At 49.0% G+C, this 20,262-nt stretch overlaps 1 protein-coding gene across 2 annotated transcripts; it reads right to left on the bottom strand.

The window, feature by feature from the left end:
- Window positions 1-6,632: 6,632 nt before the first annotated feature.
- COPS7B (COP9 signalosome subunit 7B) lies at window positions 6,633-20,032 on the bottom strand. Of its 2 annotated transcripts, none has more exons than XM_052686938.1 (7): window positions 19,626-20,032; window positions 13,380-13,556; window positions 13,067-13,142; window positions 11,488-11,576; window positions 10,721-10,923; window positions 9,374-9,479; window positions 6,633-7,980 (listed from the first exon to the last, which is right to left on the bottom strand). In XM_052686938.1, exons 1-7 carry the CDS (start codon window positions 20,016-20,018, stop codon window positions 7,822-7,824), a joined length of 1,203 nt encoding a protein of 400 aa, XP_052542898.1. In that variant the 5' UTR covers window positions 20,019-20,032; the 3' UTR covers window positions 6,633-7,821. The 2 variants fall into 2 exon arrangements, with proteins under 2 accessions (XP_052542898.1, XP_052542899.1); XM_052686939.1 differs by lacking the exon at window positions 19,626-20,032 and adding an exon at window positions 15,526-15,640.
- Window positions 20,033-20,262: the final 230 nt, after the last annotated feature.

Genomic DNA, 20,262 nt, shown 5'->3' with positions numbered 1-20,262 from the left:
CAGTCTGGCAGAGATGTCCCCCCATGTGATGACAACTGGCCCTCAAGGCCCTGTAAGGCAAACTGTGTGCCCACGAGGCACATCCTACCAGCTCTGCACACCTCCACGGGATGGAAGGGGCTGTGCCAGGTGCTCCTGAAGTGATGCCCATCAGAGGGGACTGTGTCACCCAGCAAGCCTAAGGGATAGAGAGTAAGGAGTCACCTGTAACTCAGATCACACACAACAGGTCTAACAGCAGTGTAAGGAGACAGTCCTGCTGGCTGCCTGCTGGCTCCTGGTCCTTCAGAACAATGCTAACAGCACCAAGCTGAGATGAAGGGGCCCAGAGCTAGGATGGAACCATCTGCCAGAGGCCTGAGAGCCTCTGTCCAACAGAGTGAACTGGCTCACCTCTCTCTGCAAATCCTGAGCAGAGCACACTGTCTGAGCTCAGGCTGGGGACAACCCAGATATCACAGCCCAGGGCTGCCCACGCTCTGGATTCACGTTTCTCCTCTGCAGAGTGCAGTCCGAGGGGAAACACACAGCCTCAGAGCACCGGTCCCTTCTCTCCCCTGGGCTCTCTGGGAAAGAATAAGCCCAAGGAGGAAGACAGAAGGATATTAGTTTGGCAGGAGCACAGCCAACAGTGAGAGCTCCCCATGCCAAGGGAGGGGATAACAGCTTGGCTCCCTGCTTTGCTGCTTCCTCTCTGACCACAGAGAAGTCGCCTTGTCCCTCAGCACAATGTCTTCCCACCTGCAGGACAGAACACTGTGCCCACGTGGGGATGCCAGCTGATGCAGAAGAAAGAAGGCAGCACTCGGGGCTGAAAGAGCACTTGGGAAAACCTTCAGGTCAACTCAGCACCACGTGGCACAGCCAGGAAGGAGGGTCGGCAGGGCAGAGCGGCGTGGTGAGCCAAGGTCAGCATTCAGAGCACCGCCCTGGTTTGGCACACAGGCCAAAATGGGAAAGGGAAACGGCTCATTAGAGCATAGTGAGCATCTGATAAGGCCACAATTAGGTCCCCCTGACAGGGGCTCGGTAGGAAATGAGGCCAGGAGGAAAGAGGGGATGCAGGAATCCAATTAAGAGGGAAAAAGGCATCACGTGCAGCAGAAACAAATGGATCTGACTTTGCTGCCCCTCGTGTGGTCCAACCAGGTCAAATCCTCATGACATCCATCAAAAGGATCCACGGCCAGAACTGGAAAATCTCCTCACCACATCCCAGCACACGCACAGTATGACTGAACACCAAGAGCTGCCCTGGATGCAAGCTGCAGCCACAGGGGGGTGGCAGCCACTTCTTAAAAGTGAGCTCAGAGAATGGTGACAGAGCAGAGGTGGACACGTGTCTGCATGCTTGGAAATGAGGGAGGCTGGAGTCCCAGGATCCTGTCCACACTGAGGGCACCTGGCAAACACAGCACACCTCCAGCTCCAGCAGCAGAACGAGTAGCAGCCCCGTTTGGCTTTCAGGTGGGAGCACTGTGATACAAAACAGAGGAACAGCCTTGATTTCTCCTTTTCAGGAAATACTCCTACCATAAGAGGAGCCGCAGACCCACAGCATAGAAAAGCACACGGCTGGCTGGTGGAAAAGGACAGGAGTTCTTTCTAGGGCTGTGTACAGGTGCCTTGCAAAGGCCAAAGAGCACAGGGCAGACATTAGAGAAGGACCTCCCAGAAATAAGGGCACAGTTGCCCTCCCACACGTGGCAAATCTGTTCTATTCTCCTAGGTCACAATGCACATTTCTTCCCTTACCACAGCTTTTCCAAGGTATTTATTGCTGGAGGGTCACAAAGCCCAGCTCAGGTGACAGCAAGTCCCAAGCCAATGATGAGAAAGAAAAGCCCAGAACCACAGAGCAGGGGAGCAGTGGAATTTTTCATCTGACGTGGGACTTGAGGCATTGAGTAGGGACTGCTGAGGGCTGCACACCCTCCACCCCCCATTTGCTCCAGGGCTTCTCTGAGTATGGGCTGCTTCCTTCAGAATGCAGAGAAACGAAGGGAAAGGATCACAGGGCAGCTTCCAGAGGGAGCCTGCACTTGACACAAGCATGAGTGGAAAACAAAAAGGGAATTGAATCCAGGCCCCTTCCTGTCAGTCAGCAACTAACCTTGTCAGAAAGGATGGCAGCGCTAACTGAATCAGGCAATTCATTAGGTTGGGGCACACAGCAAAAGCCCACGCTCTCTGGAGCAGAACTACAGTGAAAATCCAGGGTAATGAGTTGCAAACTGCCTTTGTAAATGACATTTCTGCAGTGACTCTGGCAGGCTGGGAAAAGAGCTAATAGGAAAATCATTAGGTAGCATCCCTTTGATATTGTTGAAAACGGCACAGGCTATTTTTCCTGCCCCCTTCATAATTAACCTGGCATACTACCCATAATACTCCAGGCCAATATTCCCAAGGTGGAGCACCTTATTTGCATCAGGGAAAAGAAGGGTACAATGCACAAGTGGAAAACGACTTCTAGAAAAGCTTAAGAAGCTTTGAGGTCCCCCCCCCCCTTCCATACACATGCATTGTATCTTCTTCAATTAAATCAGCAATTAAGCTCTGCCCAGCCAGGAGACCAAAACACTTCACAAACTTCAGTCTCAAAGTCAGCACACACGAGAGAAGCTGTCCAGGGAAACTCAGCTGCTGAGGGGCTGATTTGCCCAGGGCTGCTTTCTGCTATAGCAGAGCTGGAACGGGACACAGCTTCACGCTTTGCCCCTTCTTCATAAACCTGTCCTGTGTCCTTGCTTTTCACTGTACTAAATCAGGCAACAGATTTCCCTTTCTTACATGCAAAACAGCTCAGAGGAGCGATGCCTACCCGCCTGGCTCGTCTGCCAGCAAGGAGAGGTGTCATCTCACAATGGTAAAATGAATAGCATCACAGCTGGCAGGTGGTCCTGTAGGAACCAGTGCTCTCTAACAGCTGCGAAGGTGACAATGAAACACCAAGACGTTACTGACTGCATCAGCACAAGGCAGCATTAGGATTGTGCAGCATTTGAGACACCAGGGCTGGTGAGATAAACGGCACCTTCAGGAAGAGTCTGGAGAGTCAAACAGCACAACTTCCAGACTTCATACCCATGATGATACAGAGCTACGGTCAGAGCAGCACGAAAAGACCAATCGCTGACGGAGCAAGGCTTCACTGACCCACCACAACAGGCTCTTCTGAAAATGCAGAGGTGCCACGGGTGCATTTGCAAAAAGCCTGAATGATATTGAGATTCACGAGCTTCTGCTGGAGAGCTGGAGCTGTGGAAAGGTGCCTCGCCGTTCACTAAAACCAGATCAAGTGAGGACTACAGGCACAAAGTGACAAGAAAAAGCCACGGTCCCAGCTATCACACTCTCACAATCTGCAACCTGTAGCAAATACATCAGGGCACCTTGTGAGGTCTGCAGAAAGAAGAAGCCTGTGTATCTGGAGACTGTGAGCACGGTGCTGCTCTGCCAAGTCCTCTGCCTGATCCCCTGTTTGGGAACAGGGCTGCCCCCACAGTGCCACTAAGAAGCAGGCTGCAGGCAATCAGCTAAGGGGGTCAACAGGCACTCTCCTTACAGCACATCTCTCCCTGGCTTCAATCACTTACCTCTGTGGTAGGGCCAAACTTGAAGAAATATCAGCAAAATGTCAACAGTCCCTGAGAGTCTTCGGCCATCGCCACAGCGCAGAGTGAAACAGTGACAGATTTCTAAAATGTCTGCTGAGAAATTCAACTGGACTGACAGGTTATAATTCCATAACAAACACACAAGGTTGAGGTTACAAGTAGGAACTGAGATCACTCTCAACTTTAATTTACCTTTCACGATGCCCCTGGGTTACTCTCCTTCAGATTACACAGAAATAAACTTGACAGTTTCACTTTTTGGTTCCTGTGCATTAGGTCAGAAGCTACAGAGGACTTTGTGGGGAAAAAAACAAACAAACAAAAACAACCAGAAAGCTCTGTGTGGGAGCAGACGAAGGCCTGACTGGCTGGGTCCATTCCCACACCTTGATGATAATAACAAGAAATGTTTCCCTCCATGACAAATCTGTTAACAGGCTCAGCACCAACAAACCTACAAGTGCACAAACTCTGCCTGTTTTATCCCAGCAGGAGGTGGGTTTTATTTTTATTTCTACATCAGAGGTCTCTCTAAACAGCTTAGACAGCACTCAAAGACTGAGTGCAGGATGTATCAGAACATAGGAAGGTCTGATAGCATTACCAATTTAACCTCCTGTTCTCAACAGAAAACTAAACTAGCATCCAACTCATCTAATGAGGTGGGAGGAAAGCAAAAGAACAATAGATGCTCGACCCAAACTTTGTTTTAAGGGAAAAGAAAGAAAAAAAAAAAAAAGAAAAGAAAAAAAAAGACTGCTATCAGCATTGCTTTATCATGTTCCAGAATTGCCTGATGTTAGCTGCTATCAACTGAGCCACAGCAGGAACAGCAGGGACATTTGTTAGCACGAGGCACAGCTTTAGGGCTAGGGCAGTGTACCAGCACTGCAATCAGCTGAGATCCTCTCTTCCATTTTCCAGCTCAGTGCTCAGTTCCATATTAAACAAGCACTAGTACAAGCAGAGCTGCAGAACATGAAACTAGACAATAAAGCCTTTAAGAGCAGCTCTGTCTACTTGTCTCTCGCCGGGTGGAGGAGGCAAACAGAAGTTCAATAGCTCAGACTCTGTCCTGCTGCAATCCTGAAGTGAGCTGCAGCTGGAGCAGCCCATGGCTGCCATAAAACAAAGTAGGTCAGGATGCTCTCCCCACATCAGGGAGTAACGTCCAGCAGCACCCACACTAGCTGTGTTAGCTGCCTGCAACAGGCACACACAATGCACCAGGGACTGCATCAAAACCACCTCTACTTCCATCTGCCTCCTGTCCTCAGAGCACAGCTATTCTCTCCAGACACTCCCAACTCCAAACTGTCCCCAGACCCCATCTAATTCAGACCACTCTGCTCCAAGTTGCTGCCCTCCCTGCAGTCTCCATCTTCGTGTTGTCCTTCTCAAAAAGCCCAGCACCTCCTGCACCCGTCCCTGTTAACAACTGTGCCTTCTGCTTCATTCCTGGAATAGTTTCTGACTCTTTCCTTCAAGCCAGACTCATTAACCAGCTGCTGCGGAGCTGTCTGCCTCCCCCAGGTACTCTGTGCATGTCATTTGTTAATGACTCATCTCGGGCTGGGCTCACTGCAAAGACACCCCTCTTTTTTGCTGCACCAAGTGCATCACTGGCACACCAGGACGAGCCAAACGCACAAACAGCTCAATTCTTCCCAGCATCCCTCCCTTCTCCATCCTCTCACCATCGAGCACAGGACTGCTCTTTACTCAAAGTGCTATTTCCTCCCTTGCTTCTTTGCCAAACAAAGGCAACGCGTACTGAAGCACAGGTAGGACCCTTAGCCCAAGTAAGCTTTGAGAACAGCAAAAATACAACAATGGACTCAAGAACTTCCACCACACTAAAGAATTTTCCGCAAACGAATGTGGCTCCAGTACCTGGCAGGGAACAAACATCAGGGATGCCAAATTCACATCTATTTCCCCTGCACCAAGGTTTGGGAGGAGCTAAACTGATTTCCAAAGACATCTGAATTCCCCTTGCATCTTTGCCGGCCTGCCATTAGAAATGGGAGGGAAAGAAAACAGCTTCCTGAGGACCACACAACTTCTCACCAGCCAAACTTTGAGAGGAGCTGGATGACCAGCACACTGCAGCCACCCACACGGGAAGCCAGAAGCAGACTCAGCCCCTCTTCATCACACACATCTAAGAGACTTGGGTACACGAAGTCCACCTACACCTCCTGAAGCTGTCAGCTGAACACCAGGAGATGCAAGTACAGAAACCAGAACAGGCACTGCAAGGGTTCCCTTGAGATACAAGTGAAGGCTTCATGCTTCGGGCTTACTCACTTAACATTTAACATCTTTCAATGGGAATTTTTTTGGCTAGTATTTTCAAGGGAAAGAGCTGACAATGAATCAGAAATCAAGGGACTCAACCCAGAGGCAGCTGGGTGGGAAGCATTTAGATTCACCTCTTAGACTGAAAGCTGGTGTGCCTGCACTGCAGGAGGAAAGAAAAAGAGAGAATTTCCTTTCGCAAACACACAGCAGGTCCTGGAGCCAAGGACTGAGGATGTGCAGATGGCAAAGAACTCCACAGCATTTAGTGGGAAGCACGTGCACTGCACAGTGTAAATGCAGGACTGGAGTACTGTCACAGTCCTCTGCTAGAACAGCCCCCCTTCCTGCTCCTGGAAAACTTTTGTTCTTGTTTTTTTTTACAACACTGACAGAAGTAAAACACTTCAGTTTGTGAGACCGAGAGAAAAGAACCCAACTGCCAAAGACAGAACAAAGCTTCAAACCTCTCATTATCAGGCAGCAACGGCGTTTAGGCTCGGGGCTGTGGGCTCACTTACTGGCTTTGCCACAGATCCTTCCACACAAACCTGGATAAAGATGAAGTACTGACAAAACAGGAACAGTAATTCTCTGTTTCCCAGATGCGTCAGGGAGATTAGTCAGACCTTCTGATAACGTAACATCAGGAATCAAGTCAATGCTCACGTGGACAAGTGCTAAAGCAGTCTCAAAGCCAAGACTCTGAACTCTGACATTAAATCAGCATTTTTAATTTTTTTCTAAAATGTGCTTTTTTGTGTGAATTGCTGTTTCACTGCCAGCCCCAACCTCCCCCGTAAAAAAAAAACCCCGCTCCTCACCAAATCAGGCACAAACCACCTGAAGTTGGTCTGTAACATTAAAAAAAAAAACACAAATCAAAGGCTGAAATGCTTCAGAATCACAACAATGTACAAAAGAAAAAAAAGAAAATACAACCTGAAAGTGTTCAAAATTCAGAAAGACTAGTCAAGTCCATTGGTTCAGCAAGGGGATACTGCTGTGACCCTTGCCAGTGGGTCCTGGGCCACCAGCCTGCCACAGTGCTAAAGGGGCTCTTCTCCCACACAGACCACTGTCACTAGCACCCAAGGAAGAGCAAATGCATCACCCTCTGGAGGTATCTATGGGGAACAACTCACAAGCAGCTCTGAGAGGTGACATCACATTCCAAAGGAACGCTGTTTCTGCTGTGTCCATAACCATTTGTAAGAAGGAAGGCTTGGAAGAGCAGCCTTTCTGTATTGAAGACTCAGAGATGCAGACCAGTGCATTAAATCTGCGAGAGATTGAAGGGCTTAGTAAGGGCAGTAAACAGACAGTTAAGTAAACAGCCCAGCACTGAATCTCATCCTCACAGAGCGAGGTAGCGTGAATTTCACCCCAGTTCAAAACAGACAGGGGTAAAGGAAAGGCTGAAGACTTCCATGCAAAGCAGTTCCTGGCCTAGAAACCTTTCTGCACTCCCTCAGGGAATGAAAAGATCTGTGTTGATGGCTTCCTCGCTCCCAGCCTGGCTTTGGTAGCCACACTTCAACCCTGGGATTCACTCTTAGTATAGAAGTTCTCCCAAGATCTGATTTAGTACAGCAGCTTCCTAGAGGTTAAGCAGCAATGAAACTGGCTGAGAGGGAGCAAAACTGTCCACAGACTTTTTTACTGCCCCATTGTGCTAGTCCCTCTCTTCAAAAGTCCCTCTTTAAAGGACCAGAACAGAGACACCCTCGTAACAAATAGGGGCTGCACAGTGTAACTTTGCCAGGTGCTGCATTCAAACAGGGCTTTTATTTGCCAGCCTGGAAGGGGCTGGCCCAGAACCCACTGGAAAAGAAGACACAGGCCCTTTTTTGCTCCTCCTGCTGTCATTCCTAGCTGAATGACACTTGGATGGTATGTTCTAGTGACGGCTGGAGACCAGCCCTTTAACTTTGGACATCTTCTTTGTGGGCTGCCTTTGTTCTGTGTGTGGAGGGCACTCTCGCTCTACCAGCTGCTGTTCCATCTCCTGTGCCGACGACGAGGCTGTAGCTTTTAATGTTTTCTTTATGTTTGTGACCTGGCCAAGAAGAGACAGTGAGTCAGCACCTGCTTCCTTCTCTCTCTGCATTAGAAATTCTGTTCATAAACATGCTGAGAATCCCTTGGAGTACACAGGGGGGGCTATCAGAAACTCGCCCACCAGAAACAGACTCTGCATTTAAGATTTAAGGGGCAAAATGTTGTGCTCACTTAAAGCCAGCCTTCTTATAATCCATACTGGACTCAGACTGGAAACAACTAGAGATTACCTACTTCTTCTAAGACACAAAAATACAATATTATTCCATCTTCCTGGTTGCCCAAAGAGATCTACTACTGCCTTGGTGCAGAAGTCAGCCATCTCACCATTAGATTGGCTAGAAGCAGCAGGGACAAAGGAGTCAAAGAGAAACAAATGCATGCTTCCAACAGCACTCAAAAACAACAACAAAAATGACTTCATCTGTGTCTGGCTGAGCCATGGATATTTGCTAGAAGCAGGAACAGGAACTGGTCCATGGGAGGGAGGAGTAGTGCTCCACTACTCTGGCTGACAAGGAGAGACAAAGCACCAGGCACAGTACCTTGTCTCGTGAAACTCACCTGTCGTACAATCAGCAAACACTAAAAACAGAAAAGAAAATAAAAAAAGAAGAAAAAAAAACAAAGAAAGCAAAACAAGTTTGGGAGTCAGGTGCACCAACTCCAGGCTAAAGGCATCTGGCAAACAAGAGGCACTATGGATGCCAATCAAGCCGCCAAGCATGAACTGCTTCAGAAAGCAAACGTAAACCTGCAGGGATGCAGCACTCTGCAAGAAATAAACCCTCAGCAAGTGTCTCGGGAGGACCATTTTCACCTTTACAGCTGTATTAGCCAACATTTGTTCTCACTACACATCAGCTGGGGCTGGCATCGTGTGCTCGTGCTGCCATCTATGGACTAAGAACAGATACAGCCTTCAGCAGGAGCGCGCCCAGCCCGTGCTGCTCAGGAGCCCTTGTATGCAAAAGCAATGAGTCTCGAGGGATTTTTAGTTTTTGTTTGCTTGTTTTACCCAACATTCTCACATTGAAGTGAGGTTTTGCTTCCCTACACAAAAGAAACAGAACTATATCCAAACTCTGTATCACGAGGGCTCTTTCCCCAACCAATCAGCCAAGGGAACTACAAGCACTGCACCCATCTGGCCCATTTTTATACAGAGAAGTTCCAACCCGCTTAGAGTGGGCAAATTTTATGTAGGTCTTTGTGGTGTTATTAGCACAAGGAAAAAGATTTCTATTTTTCCTACTCCAGAATCTGACTTGCACAATTGCTAGAGTACTTCAGAGGAGCTGCAGCCATTAACCAGGTGTTACCAGACTATCCAGTTGACAGCAGTGTTCAATCAAAAAGCATTGAGCAGTCTGAAATACATTTGCACCCACCTCCATCTCTACCTGCTGCTGGGTTCGGTGATGGTTCTCTTTGTATTGGTTGGCTCTCAGTACTTGCTGCTCAATCCCTAAAAGAACTGCTTCACAACCGTCACACCTGCAACACATAAAAAATATCCATGAGTATTCAGGAGTGCTCTCTGGAGCAGCTCACTCGTGCAATCTGAAAAGTTCTGCTCAAGTGAGATTAGCAAAAGATTATTAAATTCATACTTCCTGCTATGAGACCAATTCCAAAAAAGCTGGCAAGAAAAAGCTTTATTGATTACTTGATGCATTTCACAGCATTTTTCAGCTAGTCTGTGTTACTCTTATCTGCCCATCACAAAGTGCAGGTTTATTGCACCATCAGTTGCCTTTTCAATCAGAATTATTGCTTAAAATACATTGTAAAACAATCTAATTTTAAAACTAAACACAGGAGTCAGATTGAGAGAATTCCCTCGTCCACCAGGTGTTCAAAAGTGTTCCTCCAACACAGAGCTCATAACTGGAGGACAGAAAAGAAACTGGCAATGGGTTCACTGTTAATTTCCAAATGATGCTGTAAGTTCCTGGAGGCTGCCAGAGCTCTCCTGATGAGATGGGATTGGAGCACTTGGAGAAGAAAAGAAGGAAAAAGCCCTGCTCTACCACAGCAGTTTAATCACTTTCTGCACACCCATTACTGTAACAAACTGGGCAGCGATTCCCAGCCAGCTCAGAACCTGCTGCAGCCTCCACTGGCTACAGGGAGATTTCCTTGGATGGGAATCTGACAGAAAGTGAGAAGCAGCTTCTCAGCACAGGTACACGAAGACAGCACCACAGCCCCAAACACTGTGGCTGCACGCAGCCTGCATTTGCAGGAGCAAAGAAAAGGCAAACATATAACACTTCAGACTTGGAGACATCTGCCCTAAGAACTGTGATTCTCTGGAATTTCCCCACAAAGGTCTTATCACAAATGGCTGAAAACTAATAGTTCTGCTTTTGTTCTTGAGTGTAATAGCAGCACAGGGAGTGGTACAGACCCTAGGACAGTGACCACAGTTTGGCACAAACTGTTGGAAAAAGCTCTTGACTTCTCCCTAGGCTCTGTCACGTGCAAGTTTTGGTGAGATCGGAATCTCAAGACCTAGCGTAGTTTGGCTTGATATGTAACACAAATTGAAATATAGATGGGATCATGGAAAAAATCACTCAACAGACTCTTCCTTTAAGTGTCTGCTTGCAGCATAAGACTCCTGACTGGTGGAACAAGTTGAAATTAAGCCAGCACTTACAACTTCCAAGGAAGGGAAAAAAAATAGGGCAAACTATGCATAAGAAACAATCGAGTTGGAGAGACTGCCTCACCATTCCTGGAGCGTTTTGACAATGTTACTGATGTCCTTCTTCTGAATATCCCTGCCAATACAAAAATCCACCTCTAGCATCTGGTTTCGTTGATCCAGCTTCCCCTGGATAATATCTGTATAAACCGCTTCTATAATCAGATCTTCCAGCTCCCTCAGATTCCTCATATCCAGGTCCTTCAGCAACACGGAGTAGGGAATGCACTGAAACCAGCAAGTCCAAGAGTAAGTTAACAGTCCTAACCAGAAGGAACAGAAATAGTGTTGGCAGAAGGTCAGGGCCCAAACATTTATGGCAACCTACACTTCAGTCTGAAAGTACAACAGGGACAAAACAAATGCCTGCTACTACGCTATTTAATATTCCAGCACGGCTTGGGCAGGTCGTGAAGTTTTGGCACAGTGCCTTCTGGAGGAGAAAGGTAAGGGGACTGGAGAAGAAATTAAGAGCGTGGATTAGTTTCCTCCAGAACAAAGAGGCTGTCCTTTTAAGGATGATTCCCCAGCTCCAGCAGTGAAAGAAGCCGTACAAAGTTTCCCAGCCCTTACTAATGCAACGGTATGGCTGTTCTGACACTTCCACACCTCATCCCCAGAAGTCCATTAAGTTCATGTCCCAAATGCACCACGGGAACATCACACATCACAGCTTCTTTCCAAGTTGCAGCACTTTTGTAAGCACTCAGTTTAATATAACCCTAATGCAAAGAACTGATTCCATTTCCAACAAACAAACAAAAGTCTGCTGTCATTCACAGTGTACTTTACCTTCATTCTAGAAGCCAGGCTTACTATTGTCAAGTGTTTCAGCTTGTTTTTCTGAGTTGCTGTTAATTCAGGCAGATTATCTTTGTTTGCTGTCAATGTTAAAAAAGATAAGATTCAGAGCTTTCCTACACAAACAACATAATCCAGGTTGCAGAACCACTGGCCAGTCACACCATGCTGAATGCTGAAAGGAAACTCTGGCTACTGTGGGTGCTGGTAAAGCAGAGAGCTGTGCCCAGAGATAAAGAGAGGAAAACTTTAAATTGCAAGTTCACAACTCCATTCTTCTCTGTTTTAGTTAATTCTGGTTTTGGAATTGGAATTCACACCTGCACAAGTAATGCCCTGACAAAACAGCTGGTATATGCTTGCTTTCCACAACCAAGTTAATTTTGTTTCATTAATGGGCTGACAAATTTAAGCCTCCTTTGCTGATCTGCTTGTAAAATGCAGTTGGTTTTCTCTCTGAAAGCTACAGAATTTCTAGTTGAGTGTATTAAGTATCAGACTGAGGACAGGAGGAGAAACTTTGAATCCACACACTTACACAGCCTCACTGTCACCATACTGTATCCATAAGCCTTATGAATATTTAAAAGGAGAAAGGAAACTGCCAGCTTTCCAAATCAAACCTTTAAAATATCTGCTTTAATGAAAATCAGTGCTTTGGTGCGCTCAAGTTCTCTCAGGCATCCCATCTCATTCAAAGATCCACATTTTGACCAATTTTCCCCTTTGCCCTCTCAAAAAGGAACTGCACTATGGTGGGCTGGGATGCAGGACCAGCACATGGCAAACACATCCTCTGCTTGGGCACAGAATCCACGAGGCTCACATTGCTCTACAGCCATTGGAATTTCCAGCCCTTACATTTACTGATGCAACTTCTCACCAGAACTGGATGCTCACCCACCGCAGCAACAGCCAGCACCAATGACAGAATTATTTGTCACAGTCTGTAATAGCCTGGATTGAGCTGCTACCCACAAATGAAGAATTAATTAGTGCAAGAACTGAAGCACATCCTAACAGACAAAAGGATGCTTCACATGTAGCCCTTCTGAAGACGTTGTAGGGTCATTATTACAATTTCTGTTCTAGCAAAGAAACGTTGCATTTTGTTTCAGCAATGCTGTCACAAGAAGAGGTTATAAAAACCTTTATGGTTTAAATGATAAATAATTTTCAGAACAATTTTTACAAAGTTTCTGCAACTTCCATAACCAGTGCCTTTCAAATTTGAAAACAGATGTCTGAAATTGTACTTTGCAGATGTAAACGCCCTATGAACATCAATGAATACTGCTACAGACCAGCTGGATCTAGTGTTGCAGTCCAAGCCAAATCAGTAAAATACCAGAGCCTCTCATCTGGTTATGGCCCTTCCACTTCTTTTCAGCACTTAAGAAGTGCTTATGACCCAGTTACCCCCTACAAAAACTCTCCCAAGCAAACTGTGTGCTTAGACACTTTAACCAAGCCACACTACACCAGCTACCACAAAAAGCAGAGAACTGTCTGTGACAATTCTAATGAGCAATGCAGCCTGGCAGTCTGCAAACAGGCAGCAGTCTCTTACCTACGTAGTCTGGGTACGTCCCATATGCAAACAGGTTCAGCAACTGGAAATAAGCAGCATTAGACCCTTCAGCAAGCTGGATGGGAAGAAAAAAGAAATCCCATGGAACACAGTCAACATGAGACTGGCAGGCAACTTCTCCACATCTAAATAGATACAGACAAAAACAACGCCAGCTTCATACACAAACATCTCAGAAACAAGGCAAGTCACACCAGGCCTCTCCTGGCACAGAAATTTCACAAGGAAACTTCAGGGGAACCTTTACATTGGGAGTGCAGAGGGAGCATTAGGACAGAAACTCATTTCTTACCTCTTGCACATTTGTTAACTCCAACAGCTCTCCAAAGACATAAACCCCAGGAGCCTCCAGCACTTGGTTTATCAGAGCAGTCAGAGCTGAGCCACTTGTACCTTTGGCTAGTAAAATAAACTGCTCTAGAAGATTGCAGGATGGTTTCTGTTCTCCAGCCATTCTAAGCTTTTCAATCTGTCAATAAAAAAAGATGGTATTAATTTATACACTCCCTCATTGCTAAATTCAGTCCAACCACATGTTAGAAGCAGTAAACTTTCAGCATGAGCTGAAACTGCTTCCCTCTGGCATTCAGAGGGACCCTGCAGGCTCAAATCCCGATTTATCTGGAAAGCAACAGATTTGCTTTCAGATAAAGAAACAGACCTGAGCAAAATTTCTGCAGGCTGGTCAGTTCCCTCAAGAATCCACTCCTGTTAGTAGGTAAGGAGTTTACATTTCATGCTCTTTTCAGATTTTTCCACCTACTGATGCCGTCAAATAAAAGACAACTGCAGAGGTGTCATCACATGTTATCAGGCATGACATCCATGACATCACTATGCCTACCACAGGGCAGCTAAGACTTCCTCTTTCCCAAAACTCATTGCACAGCTGCAAAACAGCTGCTGGCCAAATTCACTTGTAAGAATTCAGCCACTTTGAGGCCTGCATAATGCACTTTTGACATCACCACAGACAAAGCATGAGTACATAACACCCACAGCTTTCTTAAGCCTGAAAGGAGAAAAGAACTGTGGCCTGTACACAGCCTCCATTATACAGTGAAAGTGTTTTGGGGAAACGGTAAAGCTTCAGTGACAGAAACACCCTTTCTACAAAGGCTCTATTTTAGTCCCTGCAAAGAGAGATCTTTGTCTTTCACTGCTGCCTGACATCTCCTGTGTGCATGCTGTCTCTCAGCATTAGCGCGTTGCTTTTATAAAGCACTATTTGTAAACTATGTGAAACAAAAAGACATTTTTACAAACACTAAGAAAAGAAACTTCTAAAGCACGTTACTCAGACACCAAAGAACTTAGTGGGGGGAGGGGTGTTCTTCATGTTATATTGATGTAAGATGACTCTCAGGTATAGGAGGAAACCCTCCCTCTGGTGAAGAAATCAGATACTGGAGAACCAGTATGTTGGGGCTGAGCCCTGGCACACGGCCGCTTCAGACAGGATGCAGGGTGACACGGGTGTCTGCTCTGCAGGCAGTGCAGCTTCATTCATCACTCAGCCTCTGAAAACACACTTAGCTCCATTTCATTCTTAGAACTGTTTGAGTTGGAAGGTTCCTTAAAGGCCATCTGGTCAAACTCTCTGCATTGAAAGGAACACTTACAGCTCCATCAGGTGCTCAGAGCCCTGTCCAGGCAGACCTTGGGTGTCTCCAAGGACGGGGCACCACCACCTTTGTGCAACCTGTGCCAGCGCCTCACTATCTGAATCTCCCCTTTTAGTTTGAAAATGTTTCCCCTGTCCTATCACAACATGCGCTGCTGAAGTCTGTCCCCTCCCCTCCTACAGCCCTCCTTTGGGTACCCAGAACCCCTCTCCCAACTCTTCCCAATGACTTCCCTCCTCCACGCCGCCCAAGCTCTCAGTTTGTCCTCACAGTGGAGGAGGTGTTTCATCCCTTGGATCATTTCTGCACTCCCAACCTAAGAAACGCCTGCAACACAGCCCCACTCCATCTGCCTCCCCACCCCCGAGTGCCCCCACTCCCCCGGGTGCGGGGCAGGCACAGGGGCAGACACTTCCCCCAGCCCGGAGCCACGTTGGGAGCAGAAGGCAGAGCTCTTGGCTCCCTCGCCTCCGTCCCCGGTGACCAACACAGGATTACAAAAGAGACGTGGGATACGGTGAAATGAATGCCAATTCTTCGCCTCTCTCTCAGAGCTCACGTTCCAGCGCTATCGCAGCCACACGGAGCCGTGCCTCCGGGACTCCGCCGGTCTCCAGGCTGAGAGCACCGTGCATCACCCCGCTCCGCTCCGCTCCCCGCTCCGGCCTTCCCCGGCGCACGCCGCGCCCTCCCGCAGCAGCCCAGGCACCCACCGCCCCGCTCCGCCTAGAGCCGGAGGAAGCGGGGCAGAGCTCCGCGGGCCGGCCGGCCGGGAGGGCGACTCCCCGGCTCGCTCTCCCGGCCTCGCCTTACCTCGCCCCACGGCCTCTCCGCCCGCCTCCCGCCCCGCGGCTCCCGGCGCCGTGCCCGCCGCGCCTCAGGCCGCCATGATGGCGGCGCGGGGTCCGCGCGCGGCTCCTTCCCCCGGCACGCAGCGCCGCGCTCCGAGCGTTCCGCGTTCCGGCCCCGGCCGGGGGTCGCTGGCACGACGCCCAAGCAGCGCGCTGTGCTCGCAGCGCGGCCTCCCGAGCCGGGTGTGGCAGCGGGGCTCGGACGCGGCGTGCCCTCTTCAGCCAGGTTTGCCCCTTCCCGATTCGTCCCCTCCTGCTCCTAGGGCACAGCTCATCCCGAACCCCCCCCCCCCCCGTTCTGGTCTCCGAATTGCCCGGTCCTCACGCCCACGTGGACAAAGCCACAAGCGCACAGCGCCTGCCCTGCCCAGCCCTCTTCCCTGCCCGCAGCAGAGGCCATTCTGCAATCGATGTACCAACATCCACCTGCAGACCGTGATTAACACACCCCGCCTGATGCACGCTCATTTGTTTGGCCGGGGTGATGCTGGCAGTGCTCGTGGCATCCCCAGGAGCGCGGGACGCCAGGCTACCCCGGGGCTGGGCCGGGTCTCCCTGAGCCATCACACCAGCGGCCCTCAGAGCAAACGCTCGCTCTCAGGCTGCACCACTTCCTGAAAATCAGTTTAATTACAAGCAAGCAAAGTGTCTGACTGTCTCAAGGGCACAGCAGGTGTTGGGGATACGGCGCGCCAGGGCACCGTCTGGGTTTTTTTTGCATTCCGCAATGACCTGTGCAAAGGGCCTCCATTTCAAAGCTACATTTTAGTGTGTTCTTTGTTCTGAGGGCATGACAGAGTTGGGTCCATTTTACACTTACAGGTTCCATTCATCTTTTGAATCTGTGCATATGCTACAGCCTTCAGAGTGGATTAAATCTTCCATTTTATGGCAAGAACCAGACAATGCCTGAGGAGCCGCAATGGGGCTGTTAATGGCAATAAACAATTGAGCAGTTGTGCTGGGCAGCACAATGGAGGCTGCCAGCTGAGCCATTGACCAACCAGCCCGCCAGTTCTCCTGGGGTGCAAATGGAACCTTGCCAAGAGATGGGGTGAAGGATCACAAGGTGCTAGAAGTGGGTTTTGGATCTTGAGGCAAGCGGTTGGTGTGTACAGGTGACAAACGAAAAGACTGAGCTCAGCCTGCAATGTGAGGAATCAGGGGGGCAGCTGGAGGAGCAAGGACCTCTCCAGGAGACAGACCCAAAAGATTCCACGGAACCAGAAGAGCAGAGGTAGGAGCAGAAGGGCTGTGGGAGCTGTTTCCCTTCCTGAAAGCTGCACACTTGTCTATGCTGTGCAGCAAACAAAGCATGCTTCTGTTTAAAATTCCTTACCAAACAGCAAAGTGCTTCTGGCTTTAAGTCAGCCAGTCCCTGAAGATCAAACCATGGACCTGCACAGCCAGGAGCGAGGAGCTTTCGGGGAATGAACATCAGAAACTATTAGGGAAACTGACAGGGCTTAGCCTGTGCTTCAGAGCCATCCACAGCTGATCCCCAGAGCCCCATCTTCCAGAGAAGGGCAGTCAGGAGAGCACAGAGATGCAGCTGTTGGGATGCTTTGAAGCTCTGAGTGTCACAACAGCAAATTGGATGTAAAAAAAACTAGGCCCAGCACAGCAAGGGAACTCAGCCAGGGCTATAACAAGCCATTCAGTAATTTGCTTAAGCCACACTTAGATCTCATCTGCACAGGCAAGGAGAATTAACTCTTTAATCACATCCTAAACAGGCCCTCCACCATGGCTCACATTACCCCACAGGTATACTGACACAGCTGCCCTGGGAGAAAAGCACATTGCCTCATTCACCTCAAGAGCTGTTACAACTGAAATCCAGGGCCGAAACAAAAATGGAAATACATGGCTGTGAGCTATTTCCCATGGATCGTTTTTGCAACCTCTTGTTGGAGCCTGCAGAGAAAAAACTGCCAGCTGCTAACAAGCCCTGCTGCATTAGCTCCTTTCAGGTCACCCAGGAGGGTCTTCCTGTCAGGCTGTCCTGACATCCCCTTGACTGCTGCCCACCAGCACGCCTGTCTGAAGCAGACTTTGGAGGATAGCATCAGTTAAGTTTTTGGGATGGATTTTTTTTTTTTAATAGAAAAAGACAGGCATGCACAGCTGTCTCGTCCCCTTTTAAACTGCTACTGCAACCTCTTGCTCCACCCACGCAGCTTTCCACACTCAGGGAGATGGTTAATCCATTTTATCTTTTAATGTTGGCATTATCTCTTGACTCACGCCATCTCTTCCCCTTGTGATCCTGCAATCTAGGTCCCTTTAAGGCAGCAGATAATTTCACCTTTCTTTCCCATGTTGCCTGAGAAAAGAAACCATAAATTCAAAGGAACCTCTCCAAGCAGTGGAGTCATGAAGCCCCAGAAAGAGACTTGAAGTATACTGTTTCTCTCAGCTGGGAAATAAGGCATGAGGCTGCAAAGTCACCTGTAAGTGGCTGAGATAGGGAAGGCTGTGATTACAGCTCACTGCCATCCCCCTGTCCCACAGATTCTGTCATACCAATCTCAGTGTCTGGAGCTTCAGGCTCCTGAGTTCCAGCTTCTGGCTGCTCACCCTGCCCATGTCTGCACTCTGCTGCCAGCACCAGCTTCATCCCTTGTCAGTGTGCACCTCCCTGCACCATAGCACATGATTTTAGAGCTGTTTTTCATTCCCTGAAATCCCAGTTCTGATGTGTCATCGGCAAGAAAGTTCTCTCCTGGTGTCACCAAGGAGAGGGCAACTGATGAAAGCAGGTACTTTTGTGTTTCTTCTCTTTTTCCTCAACTTCCATAAATAAAGTGGTTTAAATAAATAAATAAAAAAAACTCTTGTGAAGAAAAATACTTAGGACAACATGGGAGCTTACCAATAATCCACAAAATACACATTATATTAAGAAACTATGCACTAGGCTAGGTTTATCTAGGATTAGGATCCGATCTCTAAAGCATCTATTAATTTAATTTCCAACTAACTTAAAGCAAAACAAAATCAGCTGCTGGCACCACAGCTATGTTAAAAGCAGGAGCACCTGTGCCTGACCCAACTGACAGTAGGCCTATGGGTAAGCTGGGCTGTGTAAATGTTAACACCATCCTGGATGTAGCTTCATTCCTCATCCGCACATGCTTCCACCATACTTCACTCATTTATTTTCTCCCTCCTTTCAGGCTTTCAACACCATAGCTGCCAATGCACATCTCTAGAGCACAAGGTGCTGGGGACAGCCAAGAGTTGCTAAAGAAGCTCTCAAACTCTCTACGTTTCCCAGGATCCAGAGACTAATCATCTCTCACCTTGAGTAAGCCACAAGAAATGTGGGCATCTGGATAGTGTCAGCTGGGAGAAGGCCCCAGCTTATGAACCTATCTCCCTGAAACACCAGCTCTTGTACCGATACCTTTGGAGAACAGCATTGCACATGTGCTCTGGGGAGGCAGAAAGAAGGCTGGAGGCATCTCTTCACCTGCAGTGACACCTCAGAGACTGTGATGCCTGCTAGATCTGCATGCTCCAGAGGTGTAAGAGCAAAGGTGAGCTTTTTAGAACAAAGTGGTGCAAGGGAATAGTGAGTCTTGCAAGAAAAAGTATTTTGAGAGGAAAGAACTCAGGGTTTCCATCACTCTGGACAGGAAAAGGTTCTTCAGTTAGAGGTTGGCTGTGTGGTGGCACAAGTTGCTGGAGTTCAGAAAGCGCCTGCACAGTGCTGTTAAACACATGATCTGAGTTCCAAGTGGTTCTGTGTGGAACTTCCAACCAGGAGTTGCGTTCAACGATTCCTATGGGTCCCTTCCAATGTAGGATATTCTGTGATTCAACTCAGACCACGTGTTTGACAGCACCGTGCAGACACTTGCTGAACTCCAGCAACCTGTGCCACCACCCAGCCAACCTCTAACTGAAGAACCTTTTCCTGATACCCGATCTGAACCTCCTGAGTTAAGCTGTCTCAGGTACCAGAGCCCGGTGCATTCCCCAGACTGCACACCTCTTCCTTAATTTTGGGGGGAGGGGGGTCAAAACTGAGAGACGCAGAGGCTGCCAAGCACGTACCTCCTCACACAGCGTGGAGAGCTTGGGAACCCGTGTCAAAACCACAAAGGCCCCAACACCGACATCTGGAAGCACCGCCAGCCGCGTGCCGGGAGCCCTCCTCTGCCGCAGGGGTTGCTCACTGCCAGAGCCGCTTCTCTCCGGCTGCCGCCTCCCAGGAGCCCCAAGAGGGGCGGGACGGAGCCCCCCGCGCTGCGGGCAGAGCGGCGCGCCGCGCTGCTGCCCCACACGCTCTTCCCTCGCACACGACCGCTCGCTTTGGCCTCCTCCACATCTGCTGCCGCCCGCGCTCTCCCTGCCTCCCTGCCAGCTTTTCTTCGGGAGCGCTCGCTGCCCTTCCCTGGACGCATTGGGAAGCGGCGCGCTGTCCAGAATGCAGCGAGGCCGTTCCATGTTAAGCTATGGGGCGGCGTTAAGGTCACTTGTAACGAAACGCCGTCGCGCGTTCGACGCGGCCTCGGCCGCCGCCCAGCGCTCCGCAGCGGGGCTGCGCCACGGCGCTGTACTGAGGAGCTCTGAGGCAGCCTGCGCCGCGCTTCGGTTTTTCTCCCGCACGCGGACCGTTAGGAGAGGGGCGCAATACGTTAACGTATTAAAGAACGGCCCAGCTCCGGGCACGCGCCGATCGGCCGAGGTT

The sequence above is a fragment of the Tympanuchus pallidicinctus genome, unplaced genomic scaffold (assembly GCF_026119805.1).
Source record: "Tympanuchus pallidicinctus isolate F22 unplaced genomic scaffold, pur_lepc_1.0 scaffold22, whole genome shotgun sequence".
Taxonomy (NCBI): domain Eukaryota; kingdom Metazoa; phylum Chordata; class Aves; order Galliformes; family Phasianidae; genus Tympanuchus; species Tympanuchus pallidicinctus.
This window is presented reverse-complemented; position numbering and strand designations above follow the sequence as displayed.